Source organism: Alligator mississippiensis, chromosome 1 (assembly GCF_030867095.1).
Source record: "Alligator mississippiensis isolate rAllMis1 chromosome 1, rAllMis1, whole genome shotgun sequence".
NCBI lineage: Eukaryota > Metazoa > Chordata > Crocodylia > Alligatoridae > Alligator > Alligator mississippiensis.
This window is the reverse complement of record NC_081824.1, coordinates 30,680,798-30,700,178: the sequence shown is the minus strand read 5'-3', so window position 1 is coordinate 30,700,178 and position 19,381 is coordinate 30,680,798. Positions and strand designations below refer to the sequence as shown.

General features: G+C 44.1%; 1 protein-coding gene across 3 annotated transcripts in view; it reads left to right on the top strand.

Moving 5' to 3' along the window:
- Positions 1-19,381, top strand: part of GRHL1 (grainyhead like transcription factor 1) — a 61,285-nt gene that overhangs the window by 19,404 nt on the left and 22,500 nt on the right. For all 3 annotated transcript variants that reach the window (XM_019492725.2, XM_006266289.4, XM_019492727.2), the window contains exon 9: positions 14,752-14,910. In XM_019492725.2, the coding sequence (XP_019348270.1) occupies positions 14,752-14,910 (159 nt within the window). The remainder of the gene's footprint in view (positions 1-14,751; positions 14,911-19,381) is intronic.

The following is a 19,381-nucleotide window of genomic DNA, read 5'->3' as shown; positions in this document are numbered from 1 at the left end:
ATGACTTGTGAGGAGAGGCTGAGGGAACTGGGCTTATTTAGTCTGAAGAAGAGAAGACTGTAATTCCTTCCAGCCCTACTTTCCTATGATCACATGGTCTGTAATGCCCTTTGTGAAGTTAACTAGTAGTTTTTGTCCCTCTTCTTTTTTTTTTTCAGTGGCTGGTTGTCCATGTCAACTATGCCAGTGGCAATTTTGAAATTTTTGTTGCCTGTCTCAGTAGAGAGCCAAGAACTCTTTCCTTCCCCAGGGTGGTGCCTTTAGGTCAGGGATCAGGTATATCAGAGGAGCTGTGCATAAAAAACTTCTGATATACTTGTTTTGTGGAAGAATGAAGAGTGCCCCTCCCGCCCCCCAGCAGCATCAGTGGAGCACTTGTTAGCATGTTAAATCCACACGCTTTCTAAACAGTAGGTTTAGATGAGGCTCTAGGCTGGTGTTACATCAGCCTTCTGAGCTTGAGTTCTCACTCCTGAACACTTTAAAAAGCAAGAGAAACTGGAAGTCAAAACAACTTTAGTTTTAAAACTAGGCAAGTAGGGAATATGCGAGTGTGGTTTTATATCTGAGCCTAGGGCTCAAAAGCTGAGCATTACAGTCTTTGCAGCCGTAGATCTGCGTTTCCAAGTCTCCATTTCCTCCCCCCACCCCTTTTTTTTAAAGAGTGAATACATTTGTCAGTGAGTCTTGATCAGATTACTCATCATCAGAGCTGCAGCTCTTTCCCAACTCCATGATCTTATCACAGGGTAGCTGAGCCAATTTCAACAATTTTTATTGCACGGTTCATTTACTTCACTTTTTTGACAGAGGCTTATATGACTTTGTGTGTGAAGAAGGCACAGAATAAAGCAAGATTTGAGTTCCTCATGCTGCATAGTAGCTCTTCAAAGTAAAAAGTGCAATGGTTTAATTATAATAATGCAAAAATGATCTTATCTGAAAAAAGTATTTAACAATCTGATGTACAGTGTACCCTTGGTATGGGTATTGATGGGAGAAGCAGTTTACAACTGGGGATATGCTTTATCAGTGATTGAAGTCACCCATGTCAGCAAGAATTTTTCTACTGGGTTTTACACACTCTGTAGATTGTAGAACTAAAGTTTTCCCACAGAATATTTGTTCAGTTTCAGCAATATTTGGACTTTATATTCTGATTTCAGGAAACTACAGTGAAACCAAATTGGGAGCCCAGGAGACACTGGATGCTGTGTTAGGTGCTCTCTGAGCTGCTTTCAGTAGTATTCTGTTGGGAGAACCAGTAGAAATTGTACTGCTTCAACAGCTGAGATTTCAGCATAGCTTGGCGGTGATCTGATGCAATGTTTGTGTGCTGATTTGTGTACCCTGGTCAAGAGCTTGCCACTCCAGACTGTGGCAGACAAGCTGTAGACACAATATCCTCTTCTTCCTGCAATGTATACTTTCCCTTTAGCAGCTGTCCTGAGCCCCCTGCTGGCTACTGTGCTCTGGGGCAGGTGAGAAATCAGTAGAAACAACTTCATTTCAGAACTAAGTGGCAGATCATAGTGTGCACTGAGCCATGGAGGACTCCAAGATGAACATGAGTCAGTAGTGTGACGAAGCCATCAGAAAAGCTAATGGCTCTTTATCGTGCATCAGCAGATGTATGACGAACAGGTCCAAGGAGGTGATACTTCCCCTCTATCGGGTGCTGGTCAGACGGCAGTTGGAGTACTGCGTGCAGTTTTGGGCGCCGCACTTCAAGAGGGATGTGGATAACCTGGAGAGGGTCCAGAGAAGGGCGACTCGTATAGTTAAGGACTTGCAGGCCAAGCCCTATGAGGGGAGACTGGGGCACCTGGACCTCTTCAGCCTCTGCAAGAGAAGGTTGAGAGGTGACCTTGTGGCTGCCTATAAGTTCATCACAGGGGCACAGAAGGAAATTGGTGAGGTTTTATTCACCAAGGTGCCCACGGGGGTTACAAGAAATAATGGCCACAAGCTAGCAGAGAGCAGATTTAGACTAGACATTAGGAAGAACTTCTTCACAGTTAGTGGCCAAGGTCTGGAATGGGCTCCCAAGGGAGGTGGTGCTCTCCCCTACCCTGGGGGTCTTCAAGAGGAGGTTAGATAAGCATCTAGCTGGGGTCATCTGAACCCAGCACTCTTTCCTGCCTATGCAGGGGGTCGGACTCGATGATCTATTGAGGTCCCTTCCGACCCTAGCATCTATGAATCTATGGAGAGGAGTGATAAAATTGGCAGGGGCCAAAAATAGATGTGCTGTCTCCTGTAACAGTGAAGGAACTGACAGAGAGAAGGAAGCCAGGATAGAGGTGACAGGAGAGGCTATTTATGTCCATCTTGAGTCTAATGACAGGAAGGGGATTGAGAGCATGAGGAGGATGATGAGTTGGTGGAAAGGGGGAAGATTGAAAGCAGTCAAAGAACATGTGTTAGATTGGGGGAGGTGTGAAAATACTGAAAGGGGAAGAATAGTGGCTGTTTGGGATTAAATGAGCCAGTAGCCAGTCTAAAATCTGGTGAATATGATTATTCACCTATAATGAAGGCCACTTAATTTGACTGGGTTGAGAAGTCATGGGGGTGGTATGAAAATTTCATGCTTGGGGTGGGGGGAAAAGACAAAAGATGGTTTAGGAATCGGGCACCTGCTGGCTCATGGTTTAGGAAAATAGGGCAGCTGCTTGATGCTACTTGGAGGGGAGGAGCGATACCAGATGAGGTAGAATAATGAGTGGAGGGCAGATGAGGCAATTTCATGGGATGGGCAGTCTTGTGATTCGCTCTAGACTGGAGCATGAAAGACTTGGGTTCAGTTCTTCCTTCTGCAGACATCTTCCTCTTGAGCAAATCACTCACTCTCTCTCTGTGCTTCCCTTCCCATCTGTAGATGAGGAAAATAGCACTACTTTTTCCTAGCTTTGTCAGGTTAGGCTGTAAGCTCTTCAGACAAGGAACTCTTACCATATATGTGAGCAGTGCCTAGCATGGTGACTCCTTCCTTTAGTTGGAGCCTTAAAGTTTTACTTGAATAGTAACAGTGCCACTAATGTATATCACAATAGGTGTAGATTTCTGCCCCAGTATTTCCCACTCTTCCATCTACAAAGGGTACAGTCTTGCCAGCTCTACTCATGACTATTGCCTTGTAAAACAAACTCCTGGTATTGGGAACATAACCTCATTTTAGGTCACTGAGGGTTAGATAATTCAGCTAGCTTGTTTTCCCCAGATGACTGGCTTTGCATGATTCAGCTTGGTGCCCCAGCTAATATTCTGCATGAGCCTCACCCTACAGGAACCCTAAGACCTTGGTTCAGTGAACATAGTGTCTAATCGGAGCTAGCCACCATACTTTGAAGCCCAAACTCCTGAAGCCCTATGGACTGGCTCTCCTGATTATCCAAACTTTGTCAGCCAAACATTTTCTGTATAGTTTGTCATCTACAGGAATCATTTCTCACATGCAAGAGTTGAGCCACAGCAGGAGTAAAAGGTATACATTTACTGGTGCTTCTAGACAGTAGTTCAGGACACGGAGGTGAAGAGCTCCCTTTTGTCTGGTCAACTGAAACTGTGGCAGAGATGGAGTTTCACAGAATGGAATCGCCCAGTTTAGAGGCTGAGGAAGACCTAGAAGTTAATGCTCGTTCTTATAAAGGTTCCACATGATATTTTAATGAAGATAGACAATTAACCTGACTTTCTAACTAGCCTTCTACCAGGTTTTCTGTCTTGTACATCTGTAACAGCATGGTACCCCTTATGCTGTGATGGGCTACGCAGTCACTGCTGGCAAGAAAGAACCACCTTCTGACTCGCCAGTATTGTTTCCTTTAGCTCCTAGACAAACATTCCCTGATGGTTTCCCTCTGTTTTGCTTAGGCTGGCGATGAGAGGGGGGAGACACCCCCCCCCCAATAACCCAAGAATACTCTTCCTCTGACAGAGGCAGTTCTTGGAGGCAAAATACTGTATGTGGAGAGGTTTGTAATGCCACAGAGTAGATAAAATGTACTGAAGTGGCACTGAGTCAGAAAACCTTACTGTGAGTGAATCTTGAAATCTATAAAAAGATTTAGTGTATGTTCAGCCTATGTAGAGGTGCAGGGCAGTTATTTGTATGCAAAACCTTAAAGGGCAGGCAAAAATCAGCTGGTTAACTATGCTAATATAGGAGGGGCAGAATTCTGCCTTAGACTATTTAGGGATACTTTGGGCTGGTCTCTGGAAATAGAAGATTACTTAAGAAGGGTGGTCTCTACAATAGAATATGCCCGTGACATGCAATCCTTGAGCACATCTTATTGAACACACCTTCTGAAGAGGGTGGATCACTTAACATAACTTGAAGCCAGACTCTCTTGTCTGCATAGCAGTGATTTATTCAAAAAGTTTATTCTAGAATAATCTTTGTTTGGAGTTCACTGTAGGAGCAAATTTTAACTTTCTTGATTGGTGAATATCCCATGCATTTATATGGATGCCATTCTAATGAAACATCAATCACATGCTTCGTTAAAATAAGGTGTTGCCACTTAGTTGCATGAAGGAAGTACAGGTCTAGTTAGTTGAAATTAAACACTGAAATATGAATGGGAGGATGATGAGTCAAACATGTATTTAAAGAAAAGACATTGGGTCAGAGCAAAGGCTGTAGAACTACAAATACTTAGGACACAAATGAGTAGAGAGAAGCTGAGATGCAGGTGGAAGTTATTATAAACATTAAATGTTGATGTTTGTAACACAGATTCTTTAAAAAAAAAAAAAAAAAAAAAGCCATAAACCAACCAAACCTAATCAGGATTTCCTAAGGAGATACCCAAGTTGTACTTTTTCTTAAGCACTGCAAAACCGAAACAAATCTTCCTGACTTTATTCTTACGCTCTGGAATCCATTTAATGAAATGATAACCCTAGGCTCAGCCTTCTAAGATTCCCATTTCCATGGGAATTGTTACTCTGAGCTGTTCAGTTTTCATAGTCAAATGAAGATACCCACACCTTTTCCATTATAATAGGAACAAAATGGATGCCTTAACAAATCTCTTTTTTTCTGTGGGAAGCTGAGATGTTTCTCTTGGTCACTGTTAGAATTTAACCAACTCATTAATTCCAGGCAAATTTTCAGCTTCAGAAGTTGTCTTATTCCTTCTCATGCTCTTGCAGGAAACTTGGAATCCTCGTAGGATTTTCTGCCTGTGGGTGTTTTCAGCAAGCCTGCCACTTACCACTGCCATGCATATCATCACCAAAAACTGGCACAGGCCTTGCATCTTTAGCCTAACTTAAAAAAATACTGTTACCAAGAATCTGAATGCCATTGTTCCGGGAACTTTGGAACCCATGTTTTCCCCCATGGTAACAGAATTTGTTACTGGCAATCTGCAACACAGTCACCCCCTGTCTTTTCCTTGGAATAACAATTGCTATAACTCTATTTGTGGGAAGGAATATTTCTTTTCCTTACTATTAATTTTTGGTTTTCTTGACAGAATGAACTTGCTACCAGCATTTCCCTGCATTTGGGAATGCGTAGTATTTTCCATGCTGTACTCCACAACAGTGGAATGCCTTGGGTCTTAGTTTGGTCATGCCTATGTTGAGTTTTCCAAACTTAACTAAGTGAATTCTTTGGTTAGACCAGTACTTGGTTCATGCAACCTGGGACCTAGTCCTATTTAGTAGGACTGCACAGTCCTGGTAGGTCTGATCCCAAATGCACAAGGAGACTGAGGAGCCTATGGTGCCTCTGTTTCTCGTTTTTTGTCTGCTCTCCTGGCTTGCCTCTCTCTAATTGTAAAAGCTCTGAAATGAGTGGGAGATAGGAGACTCAACATAGTGACAGCATCAGCACTGGCAACATCTCATTTGATCTTTATCAAGCTCCCTTCTTTTTAGAAGGGAAAATATTCCCAGCAAAAGGGGCTAGTTTAGTCTTATTTCCTTTTATTTGTCTTAGTCCCCTTTGTTTTAGTTCCCTTTATTTTCCTAAGATTTGCTAACTGTCTTGCCAGACCTAACCTGACTTCCAGCCATCACCATTGTATTAACAACCTCTCTGTCTTGATGTAGCTTTTCTCTGATGGATGGACAATAAATTACTTGTGTGTAGAATTTGGGGCTGGAGCTGCCAGAATTTTGTGAAACCCTGAGTTACAGCTCTGACAGACGACTACCAATGAGGTAATATCAGTCTGTAGCTACTGAGGGCCTCTGGTACTCAGCCACAGATGTGTTAATTCTATGTATGAACTAATACAAGAATAAGTAATTAGCCTGAGCCCCCTGACCCATTACCCAACCCTTTCTCTTTAAGTTGGACAAATCCTCTTCTCTGTTAGTTCCTGCATCTTTTAGATATGCTAAGGACCCCAGCAACTTGTTTGGGTCTCTTCTGCTGCTCAGTTTTGGTTGTGGCCTACTCTGGGATTGTCAATGACCTGCATCCCACAGAATTACATGGCATGTAAAGCAGGCATCCCAGATAGAGCTCTGCTTGTCTGGGGATGGTTCAGCTACTTGCTGGTGTCTTTCTTTCCAGTGAGTCAGACTATATAACACGCAATACTGTCCCTAGAAAATAGAAGCTAAGTCTCAGGAAAGATGCAGTTGGTCTCTTGGTGTCCAAGGCTGGTGTGAAGTTCAGATCTGGGGTGGCTGGCTGTATGTGGTGAGCCATCCAAAGACAGAGTAGGGATGCTTGTGCTGTGGAGACAGCCTACTTGAAGGCCCTCCCAGACATTACTTCGCAAATGTCCACCGCTGAAACTCAGGTGGAATGTTACTGTTGATGGGTATAGCGTCCAAATGAAAGTTCTAAGAAGATCATGGTATTTTAATCAGTTTGCCAAAAAAGGGTGCCAACTCAATTGGGTTATCCACCATTGTTGCAAGAAGACTGAATTAAACCAAACTTCAAAAGGATCTTGAGAAGCTGCAAGTGGCACATTGCTGAAATGAGGTGCAAGTGAAACTATAATCTTATATAAAATTTAGATATTCAAAAATCTTTTATGAGCTCTTTGCCTTCAATAATATTGGAAGAGAACAAGCTTTACTTGAAGCCTGACTATAACAGAATCACCCAATATATCTTGGAATTGTTAGATTGTATCTTAATCCCCTAGGTACAGAAATATAATATAGCATAAATTTGATTTGTAGAGTCTTTATGTACAGTAATGCTGAAAATGAAACTGCAGTGAATATTGGGATCATAGGAGTTGCCACATTACATCAGGTTCAAATAAATCTACCACAATGTCCCATCTCAGAGTGTCTGGATACTTTAAAGAAAGGTCTGAAAATTCTACGGTAGGCAGATGTGGGATAATTTGCCCTGTGCTTTTAATCTCATCCATGTTGCTAATGGCTTGTTAACAATATGTGATTAGAGATTGCGGCAGTGCACTTGTAGTGCCTGCCACTTTAAGGGCTGAGTCAGGCAGCTAGCAGGTGCCTGGTTGCAGCGGCCCTTTTAAACACAGGCCAGCTTTCTGCTGGCAGCAGTTTTCTGCTGGCAGCCAGGCAGACACATCACTTGGCTGAACTGCTGTATGAAACATCTGGCAGGTAAGAGCAGGGGGCTCTTGGTCCTGGGTGTGACCTAAAACAGCACTCTGCTGGGATAAGGAGCCTTGGAGGGACTGCTGATGGTGTGGCAGCTCCACTTAAATACCAGGACCGCTCACCTCCCTAGTGAAAGGTGGGTCGGGGCACCTTGATAATCCCTAGCCCCCACAACACTGTGGGTATAAGGGAGCCAGGCATGGCTGCAGCCACCTCAGCCCCCACAGGTGAGACAGACCCCGGAGGCCCCAGGGAGGGGATAGATGTGTAGCCCCAGAGAGGGGGCAGTAGTGAGGGCCCTGATGAGGGTTGAGTAGGGCTGTGGGACAGCCTGAAGGGCAGCACATGGGCCAACACTCTGAAGAACAAGTTGAGGGAAGTGTGGGGAACCGAGGGCTGAGAGCCCAGTATGTGGGGCAGGGGCCCAGTGTGCGTTTGTTCATGTTTAGGTAGACTTGCCCTGAGTAGGGCCAGGGCAGGCTTGGCCTGGGTTGGGGATCTGGCTGGCCACTACCCAGGTGAGGGTCGCGGGAGAGGCCTAAGAGACTGTATGTCTGCCACCCAAGTAGGTTGGCCATTTGTCCCATTTTTATAGAGGACAGTCCAGTTTTCTGGTCTTCTGTCCTCTATTAGTATGAAACCGGATGACTTTAGGTCCTCTCTTTTTCAACACTTGGCACCTCCCCCCTCCCCCCACCACCAACACTGCTGCGGCTGCCTGTGGGAGCTCCCCGCTTGGCCCACTGCTGACACTGCCACAGTTGCCTGTGGGGGCTTGCCGTGCCACCCCCTTCCCCCCTCAGAGGCACATGCTGTTCATGGTGGTGGGGACAGATGCAACTGTCTTCTCTTTTTTTGAGGTACCTTGATGGCCCCCCTACACCCAGAGCATGATCCAGATAAAGCCCCAAGGCCTACAGGAGCTGCTCCAAGAGGGAGCAGGGCGGAACAAGTTGTCAGTGCGAGAGAGAGTCCCTGTGAGAGGGGATGGAGTGCGAGAGGCCCTAGCGGGAGGAGGGCGCTGTGAATGCACATGTGAAAGAGGCCTGACAGCCAAGGCTAAGCTTGGTCTGGCTTTAGGCCAGGGGTGTAGTGAGAATTTATGATGCCATCTCTGAGGCATAGGCCACCATATAGGGGAGGCTCAGAGCACTGGATAGCACCCCCTGCATCTGGGCATGTAATGGGTAGTCTCCCGCATTTTCCACCAGTTGTGGGAATGCCAAAGTCATGGCAAGCAAGACTAGGCGGACTGCCCCATAGAGACAGGTGAGCGGGTCTACTTGAGACTCGGCCCCAAGCTTTCCCCGTCACAGAGATGGTTAGAGCTGTGAAACACAAGATTTAATATCCAAATATTTAATATTAAGATTTAATATCCAAATGTTTGTTGTTAAGTTTGACAACCATGGATGCTCTTGGTATTCATAGAAATCTCCAAGTACATCTTGATTTCTCATCAGTGAAAAATAAATGTTGTATAAAGGAACACTAATTTTATCTTCACTTAAAAGATCTAATATTTAGACTCCTGGAAAAATTAAATTGCTTTGTAAAATTTGCATGGCATAGAGAGTGTTGTGTCCAAAACGTGCTGAAGAGAAAAATGTAGGAACGTTTAGTACTCATTAAAGAAACGGACTCTACTTTATTGACAGAGAGCCTTTAGAGCTTTGGCTGCACTTGCTTCCCTGGTTTGAAAAGTAGAACTTATTAGGAAAAACTGTTGTCAGAGGTACTTGAGCCACTTTTCTGCTCTCCCTGAGTGAGTATTTAAATTAACGATCAGGTATTTCTGTTTTTCTGTTGACTTTTGTACTAAATTTAAAAAAAAAAAAAAAGTTTCCCTGAATTATGAAATGGAGTAAGAATGGCCTTGTGCTTAAATCTCCGACCTGACCTGGGTTCTCTTCTCTGCCACACAAACTTTCACTGGACCTTGGAGATGTTTCTTTAATTAATCTCTCTGCTTAAGTTTCCCCTTGTGTAAAATAGGACTAATATTTACATACTTCAGAGGGGTACTGGGATGCCAAATTCCCAACTTGTGATAATGTGATTTATTATTCAAGTTGGGGAGACTACAGAAGAATTGGAGGAAAATCGGTATATGTGCACCTGTCTTGGAATGGTACAGATCTGTTTATGTACAGTTGCCTTCGTGGTATTTGATCTGTAATATTAATTTTTTTTCTTTTAACCTCAAATACCCGGTTCCTGGAGCTGCAGGAGTAATTTTTTATCTTCTAGGTCACTGAGAATTTGGAAATGTGATTTAAGCACACCATAAAGACTCAAAAGCCACAAGGCAAAAATAACGATGCACCTGATTCTTTTCCCTTTTTAACAACCTTATGACACTAAAGCCAGTCCAGTTTTTTAGGATCTTGATTCACAGCTTTTAAATGCTTGGGCTTGGCAATGCTCTATTTTTAAGTGCTGTCACACAAGCTGAATCTTGGGTGGTAAGATGAAAATGTTTTTGAAAAGTAGCAAATCTTAATATAGTTGAGAATGCGGAACTGCCCCTGGAAAATAGGTTGGACATCTGAAGAAGAATCTTGCTGAGCAGGCTAGAGATGCAGAACAACTTTTGCGGTTATATTTTTCTTGCTTCTGGCAATTTTGGGGTGGGGATGAGTTGGTTCAGTCGCTCGTCCTTGTGTTTCTTTAAGAACATGATTCAAGTCTTACCTAAACAAAAAAAATGAGTGGGAGAAATCAAGTTTACACTGAACAGGAGAAGCTGTTCTCCCACTTCCTTTCAGATGGGTTTTTAAAAGCCTCAGTCTGGTATCAGAGGACAACAAGGATAATGCTGTAGAAAGGATGACACAGGTCAAGTTCTGGGTTGACTACATTTGGACAGGATGGATCCTATCCCAGAGAGGTGCAGAGAGAGAAAAGACTTAGTAAGTTTTTGATCTTTCCTCTTCCTCCCAGTTCACAGAAGGCTGAATGGTATTAAATATAGAAATGAAGTCAGTATTTCAAAGCCAAACAAATCAAATGCCAGCTGCTTTCAAGTGAGAGAGAAATCTTTTCCACCTGACAGATGAGCAGCTTCAATTTGCCTTTAACTATTAGATTGAGCAGATGTGTATGGCTCAATGGGCTCTCAGATCAAGTGTAGTATGCCTATGTTGTACATGTCTTTTGCCATTTCAACCAAAGCTACTAATATTATCTTAAAGTGCTATGGATGCTTTGCCCAATTAGCTAATTGGAATTGAACCCTTCCTTCCCAAATATACATAGACTATGTAAAATCCTGGATGTAAAGGCTCCAAATGCTAAGATCTTCCAATCAAAATAAATGATACTAAAAATGGACCAATTCCTGCTTGTTCTAGAGAAATTTTATTTTCTACTTTGGAGCAGAGATGCAATATTAAGTGACTCGTTTTCTAAAGTTCCAAAGCCGTATTAAACCATTTGTAAAAGCTTACCAACACGTGTGTACAGAATACCCTACAGCAGGGGTGGGCAATTATTTTGGCTGGCGGGCCACTTAAGGAATTTTTGTGGGCTGTTGCAGGGGGTAGGTATCTGGCTGGAGCCCCTCTGCCCTATGCTTACTGCTGGGAACACTGGGTGGAGCAAGCAGGTGGGGTCTCCATGGATGGTGATCAGCTGGGACCCCTGCAGGCAGGGTACATGCCACCAGGCAGATGGGATGGGGCCTCAGGCAGGCAGGGGGCGGAGTCCAGGAGTGGGATGGGTGGGGTTGGGACCGGGATTACAGGGTGGCAACAGGGTAGGGCTGGGGCCCAGGGCAGAGCTGCAACCTGCTCCCCACACCTCCTGGATTGCGGCTCTGCCCTTGGCCCTCCCTGTCACTGCCCCGTGATCTCTGCCTCGCCCATCTGTCCCACTCCCGGGTGCTGTTCCCCACCTGTCCTTGGCTCCATCCTGTTCGCCTGGCTGAGCGCGCCCTGCCCACAGGGGTCCTGGGCTTGTCTCCAGGGAGACCCCCTCCCTCCCTGCCCACCTGTTGCATCAGGTGCCCCCAGTGGTAGGTATGCAGGCAGCTGGGCTGGGTCTGGAGGTGACAGATGCAAGCAGCAGCAGCCAAAAGAAGCTTCTGTTGCGGGGGTTTCTGGGAAGCAGAGTCCAGCTGCTGTGCCATCCCTGCCCTGCCACGCACACCACAGCCTGGGCTGCCCCCCTGTGTCTAAGCTGGGCAGGGCTGAGGAACATGCCATGGGCCAGAGAATCCCTTGGTGGGCTGGATCCAGCCCATGAGCCATATTTTTCCCACCCCTGGCCTATAGTGTGTGTGTGTCTTAGCATACTGCATATTTAAAAAAAATAAAATAAAAAAAAAGTAGTACTAAAAGTTAGTATTTTGGGAAGGAAAAACCACAAACCCATATCATTACTCAGACTGCATATGTGTCTATATAGGTCCCAAACCTGTGGACAAATTCCTCCACATGCTCCCTTGTACAACACCTTTAGGTGTCCCAATCTTCTGGTCTTTACCTGGACAGAAAACCTGTTTGAAGTCAGACTTATTGTATATTTTACCTGAGTAAATGCTGCAGACTGGACCCTAAATGTGTATTGCACAGACTTTATAAGTAACTCAGTATTGGCTGTACTAGTATCTTGTGCAGAGGAAGGGTAGTCAAGGGAGTAGAAACTAGCAGTCATTCATGTTGGCCAATTTATTGCAGTGTGTTTATTTTTAAGACTTCCCACTGTCAAGTAGTGGTGTAATGGTATTTGGCTACATATGTGCTCCCTTTGAATCAAAAGCTTGAATCACTATTGTAATGCTACGAGGATAACCATCTACATTTTAGCTACTGGTGTGAAGGATGGTAGCAGGGTTTAGAGAATCAGTTGTAGGATCACTGGCTTGAAATACTGCTTCAGTGCAAGTTCCTTTCAGTGTATTTTCAGATATTGGGCTGCACAGCCTAAAATGCTAGGTGGCAATAGCTTGTTTATTCTTATAAAATTCTAAATCGCAGGACAAATCTTTTGTCAAAAGTAAGTTACAGATGGCTATTAAATAACACGGGGACTGTTCAAATCTTTATCTCAATCTATGTACAAAGGTCAGGGAAATCAGAGACACAAATGCACTGATTTGTGTATCTGGTCGGTGAGAATTGCTTAGTATTTTAAGAATTGTGTTTGCTAAAAGCCAACTCTGTAACTGGCCATCTGAAACCACTTGCTTATGACTTTCTCATGCATGTTGATTGTGAATAATTAGAGATGGTTAACCTTGTTAGTCTCAAACCAAGCAGGCGGCAGAACAGGATGGCACCTGAGGCTGCAAGCAGACAAGTGTGGATGTGCAGTATGTGGCACTGTAGACCTGTCTGTTGTGCCACATCCCACACACGCAGGCATTTTCAGTGCTGCTACTTTGCAGCATGGGGGGGTGACGGATGGGGGGAAGGGAGGGTTGACCCCAGGATCTCCTGGGGTCACAAAAACCCATGCCAAAAAAATCAAGGCGGTGCATGTGGTGCCAGCATGTGCTGCCCAATACCAGAGCCTGGCTGGCCAGAGCCGCTCTCCAGCTGCCAGCCAGGCTTTCTGCCATGGCTGCAGCCCTGGGAGGCCTCCAGGACCCCAGGTAAGGCTGCTGGGACCAGCACAGTTGCTGGCCTCAGCCTCCTTTAACCCACCTTGGGTAACCTTCTGCATGCTGGAGCATGTGTCATGGGCTTGGAAACCAGTAGCAGAGATGCAAGGTGTGCCACTGCTACTTGTCCCTGGGGAAACAAACGTCCATGCTCATCTGGATGTGCTCTGAGAGACTAATGCAGTCAGAGTTAAACTTGCAGGTACAGCCTTCCCTTGCCTTCTGTTTGAATGTTAGTGGGGCTGCAGCTTAAATTGTAGCAGTTTTTTGACAATTAAACTTTATAATGACAGAAGATTCATTTGCACTAGATTTTTCAAATGCTGTGGTTAAAGTATTATTTATCCATCTACCTTTGACTTGCAGACTGATAGTTAGTTTTGTTTTCATTAAAAATTCCCCTGGAAACAGTCTCTGGGCTCCCTAACCTGTGACATGGCTTACTTCTCCCCTTTTTTCAATAGCTGTCAATTGTTGTGTCATCTGTGCAAAAGATTGTGTAATGTGAACTTTTTCTTCTTTTCTATTTTTTTTATAAACAATGTACAGTAGAAAATTGTAGTACTCCTCAAATTTCAGTAGGTGGCCCTCACTAGCTGCTGGTGCCTTTAACTTCAGTTTATTATTAGTAGCCAAAACTGAATAGCAACTGATTCTTGAAACAGTTTCTCAATATCTTAAGTAAGATTCTTGCTCTGCATCTGAAATCCTTGCTTTTACAAATTATAGGAATTCCTTCTCAAAAGGGAGAAGAGAGTAATCCATTCAAATCCTTTGGCTAATTTTGATCCATACTCTTATTGCTGGTGATTTTTATCATTGCTAAGTTCCATTGCTTCTGGAACTGTATAATAAAGAAGATTTTAGTATGGCATTTGTGTAGGTGCAGATTTTGGGGAGGAGAGCATTTTGTCCTTTTCAGAGACACCAGACAGTTGTTTTATTGATACATATAGAAATTGAACTAATTGTATTGCGCTGAAATCATTTTAAAGCTCAGCACATTTTTTTCATTAACTTTAAAAAAAAGTTTGAAGAGAGAAAGCTGGTTCAGGTTTAACTTTTTCTGAACACTCAGGCAGTTACAAGCACTGCTGGGGAATGTTCAGGTTTTGGATCCTGCAAAGATTTAAGCATGATATTCTCTTGAAGACTCAGGACTTGTCATTCTGAAGCCAATGGGGTTATTGTGTTTCAAGTTTATACAATATAACTTTAGTATCTTATTTACACATTTAAGAACCATCAAATGTCAAGTAGAGAATATGATCATGGGTCTGTCTGGTGCTTCAAGGTTTTTTACTGTAATCTCCCCCAGGGAAGTGAATCTTCATACCTCTGCAGTGGCTGTCCATGTAAGAGGTGAGCAGCTGTCCCTGTTGCTTGTGGATTTGGTGTTTCAGCTGATGCACTACTGGGACTTGTAGTGCTAAAAGTCTAGTCTAAGGTTCAAAATTCACTCTGCCCCAAGCCGTATGAGTTGTGTTGTGTTTTAACCTGGCTGCCTGTGGCGATCTTTAGCAATACATGAATTACTACTGATGAGAGCTGTTCTCCCCCACCCCCCTTTTCTTTTGCAGGTTTTCATTTCTGTAAACTGCCTCAGCACAGATTTCTCCTCTCAGAAAGGAGTGAAAGGGCTGCCCTTAAACCTTCAGATTGATACCTACAGTTACAATAACAGGAGTAACAAACCGGTGCACAGGGCTTACTGCCAGATTAAAGTCTTCTGTGACAAGGTAAGGTCAGGTCAGTCTGCAAAGAAGGCCTTTGAAAAGGCTGTCCCCTGGTTAAGATGACCTACCTCTTCCTATCTGATTCTGCCATCTGCTATTTTAGACTGTCTGAAACCTCAGTGTGCTTTTCAGTATTACAAATTCTCCTGTTTGACTTGGAGATCTTAGTGACCCCAGATGAATTTGCCACCTTCAGAAGAGAAGAGCATTGAGCAGCCTTTCTAGGCACAATGTCAATTTTTGGTCTTGTGTGGGAGGTGAGGGTTGTGTTAGATGATACTGAGCCTGACCATACCAAACTGTCAAAATACTCTATTGGGACTTCAGTAGATTTTTTTTTTGAGTTCAGACATCCTGTTTTTTCAGGTGGGGCAGCTGAGGCTCATCTTAAGGCCAAAATTTGAGTGCCTCCTGCTTTTTGGGTTCCTCAGTTTGAGTGCCCCACTTGACACAGGTGGGGCCTGTGCTTTTTTTTCCAGAGGTACTGGCCACCTAAAGAAGCATGTGCAATGTAGCAGGGGTGGAGCATTGCCAAAAGCTACAGTAATTGTAACACAGTGGCTCCCAACCTTTTTTTTTTTTTTGCGGTGACCATAAATCCAGGTTGCAACCCCTGTCCCTGGTACCAACTCCCTCATGCCTGGTGCTGCCAGCAGAGTCTGGGTTGGGATCATGGGGGGCAGTGGTGGCAAGAGCTGCATGGGCCATGTGCCGCAAGGGGCGGAGCGAGGGGTGGCCTCCCCGTGACCCTGATTTGGGTCACGCCTCGAGCTTGGGAGCCATTGTTGTAACAGCTCAGGTGAGCACCTGACTTTTGTAATCTCAACTTCAAAGGCGCAGGCTACAGTAACAGCTAAATGGGCACCCTTGCTCCCTGCAATCTCCACTCTGTTTTGAGAAACACAATGCTAAGACCCTGCCTATTGTCCAGCTTCTGGCTCACTGAGACCTGGATATCTTTGCCTGAATCTGCTTCTGTAGCTGCCCTCTCCTATAGGAGGGCTCCCCACTCCCTGCTGCCCTCTACCAGATCAGGCTATGGTGAGGGTGTTGGGTTTCTTTTCTTCCATTCCTACTGCTTCCAATCCCCTTGTTCTTCCCCCTTCCCACATTTTGCTCTCTAAAACAGCACTACCTGCAACGTTCTCTCCACTTCCCTTCTCTTGCTGTCATTTACCATCCATTTAGCTTTGACTCCCTCTTCCTCTCCTTGCAGTCTCAGTGACTTCAGTTCCGTGGTAATGACCTATCTGACCCCTGAGCTATGTATTTCCTTGCTCTCAGTTCATCCAATTTGTTGTTTTGGTTCAGGTCTCTCCCTCACTGAAAGGCCTATTAGTTTGATTTAATCTTTACCAGTCACTACTATATCAGTTGTTGAGTGCCTGTTGTCCAGCTACTACCCAGTTTTGTTCATCCAGATGCTCAGAATTTCTGTGACTTCTAGTCCTTCAGCATTGATGATTTGTTGTCTACTCTCAGCCTTCTCTGTCTGCCTGTTCTTCCGCGGAGACATTGGTTGATCTTTTCCATTTCTTGCTCTCTTTCTTTTGTCCGTAACTTTTTTGCCCCAGCCTTGATTCATCCCAAACATCTGTTACCTTTATTTTGCAATCATGCTTTGAAACCTCTCTGGTGGAAAAACTGTGACCAGGTTGACTTCCACCAGTGCAAACCTGTTCTCTTTCCCTTCAGTTATGCCATTGTCCTAGCTAAACAATTTTGTGTCTCCAACTTAATAGTATCAAAACCCTGCAATCTCAGACACCTCTTATTTACCTTTTGACTCAAGTCGCAACCCTCCCTTCCTCCTGCAATCTCTGTGTAGGACCTGCCAGATTCTTTCCTTAACCTCTCTCTCAGCTTTGGCTCTTCTCCTTCTCAATTCAAGCCTGATTTAGTCATACCACAGAATCCACACCTTCCACCCACGTGCTTCTCCTGATTTTGGTTCCTTCTCCTGTTTGTCTCTAAACTCAATGAATGCACTGGGAGTCACAGTCTGAAGAGCACTTCTTCTCTATTTCCATCCTAGACCCCCTCCACTTCAGCTTTTTTCCCTTGCACTTAACAGAAATGCTTCTTCTGAGAGCCTAAGAAGCCCTCCTTTGGCAAAGCTCAGAACTATTACTCCGTCCTTGACCTGCCAGCTGCCTCTGACACAGTTGGCCATTCCCTTCTTGAAATCATGTCCTCCCTTGGTTTAAATCAGGAGTGTCTGACTCAAATGAGTAATTTAAATACTGCCGCCACTATCATTAATTCTTTTGTCACTGGTACCAAGACGGTGGGTCCAGCAGCTGCAGTGAGAAGCCCTTTGGTCTAGCCCTGGCCCACAGGGCTTCTTCACTGCAGCTGCCAGACCTGCTTTGGCACAGGAGGTGAAGAAATTAATGCGTCTGCCCCTTCCACCCCCACCCGGTTTCATTTTTACTTTTTTTAAACAACTCCTGGGCTGCTGGTCAAACAGTCCGGGTTTAAATGATGTTATCCCTAGCTAATTCCCCTCTTACCCTGTCTTTAGTGCAGTGGAGCTCTCCTATATAAACAAATCCCCTTTTACATGAACTTTTCCCTTGGTGCATCTTCCTCATCTCTTCCTCTCCCCCCTCAAACCTACTTCAGTCTGTGGGAGTCCTGGGGGTGCACTTTATTACTGAGTAATCTTGCGTACAAATGCTACTTCAGTTATTGCCTCCATGTGGATGACTTGGATCTACCTCTTTACTCTAGACCCATTTCTGACTGTCCAAACCATGCGTTCCTGGGTGACCTACGTTCCTGGGTGACTAGATACCTTGAGTTCAGTATGGCTTGAAGTGGCATTCTCCCACCTTCCCTGCTACCTCCGTCTCCCTCTTGCTTGTGTCATTGACATGTAATCTGGGGGACCATCTTTTGACTCAGCCTGGTTGTAAGAATCTGGAGAGAGATCTCTGCCTAAAACATGTAGACTCTTCCTTCATGGTATCTCTCTAAGGGCAGGTGTACACTGTATCCAGGTCAAGCTAAGGAGTTCAGTTCCATTCAGTTTTGAAAGGCCAGCATCTGCTTCAGACCAGTCCTCATCACCCACTTGTTCATTTTTCAAGGAAACTCCTCCATGGTTTTCCTCATGCTTGGGAGGAGCTCCATAGTTATCCATGTCCTTCACCATGACTTGAATAGATTCATAGATTACCACCTTTGTCTTCATGCTACCTACAACTACCTGTATAAAAATCTTGGCAGAAATTAGGTCACTGATGTGCCATGATTAATTCTGTTGCTTCAGTTTCCTTGTGCCACCCCCATATCTATCTGTTGTCTCTCACCTAAGTTCCTGCGTAAAGTATTTATGATCTGCCTCTGCTCTTTGTTAATACAGCAATACCATGAATCATGGTCTGTGACTAGGGCCCCAAAGTACTACAGTAATACAAAGAATAGACAAGCTTTATGACTGCTTTGGTTGGTTATAGTTCATGTGTGGACATGGCCACACCTCTTCAGCCCCCGCTCCATTCCCATTGTCTTGTTACTGACTGGACTGTCAGCAGGGCCACAATACCATCTTAAGCTCTTTTTTTAATTATTTTCCTTTTAGTGGCTGAAGCTCTTATTTCCCATTTTCAAAAGTAATTTGTTCTATTTAGGAAAACTAGTGGGACTTGGCCCAAGTCTAAGTAACTTTTAGCACATAAATTCTACAGACTTTTCAAAGAACCCAAGTCATTTCTTAAAAATACCATGTTTTATTTATGCATCTAAATCACATTCATTGCAACAGGAGTTAAGTGGCTAAACATGTTTGGAGGATATGGGCCTTGGCTGCTTTGCAAATATCTGTCGTTGTAGAAGATTACAAAGTGCTTGCAAGCTTCCCAAAGATTTTCTTCTACTTGCAATTTCCTCAGTTAGTTACAAAATTATAAAATTACTGACTCCCAAACTCTCTTATTTCATAAGACCAGGTTGTTAATAAAATGGCAAACCTGCAGTCAGTCCATAGGTTTAAAGGAAGACATTTTAGTCTGTCATAAATTACAGCATACTTAAACAGTAACTCCATTATATCATTCTTTTTTCTCCAGGATTTTGATCAGTCTCTCTCTCCATTATTCCTCCATGTATTTCGCCAGATTATTTTATACTAAAAGGGAAAACTATAGTTTGTTGGATTTAATCTGTGGGCACTGCTTGGTATCAACCCAGAGCATATTGTCACATTTTGTGATGAGGCTGTAAGTCAGTAGCATTATTCTTAAACAGACTGTATTGTAATTATACTGTACCTCAAACTGACTCTGAATTAGACACTGGGCGGGGTAGGAACAAGTCCAGGTCAGTGTTTCATCAAGCTTTGTTTAAAATACTCTTACAGACTCAATTGATCATCTAATGGTTAATTCCAACCTGCAGTTGCATGTGCCCGGGATGTGGATGGTAACTCATAGGTCACATATTAGTCCTGCCTTTTTGGTGCCCCTCCCAT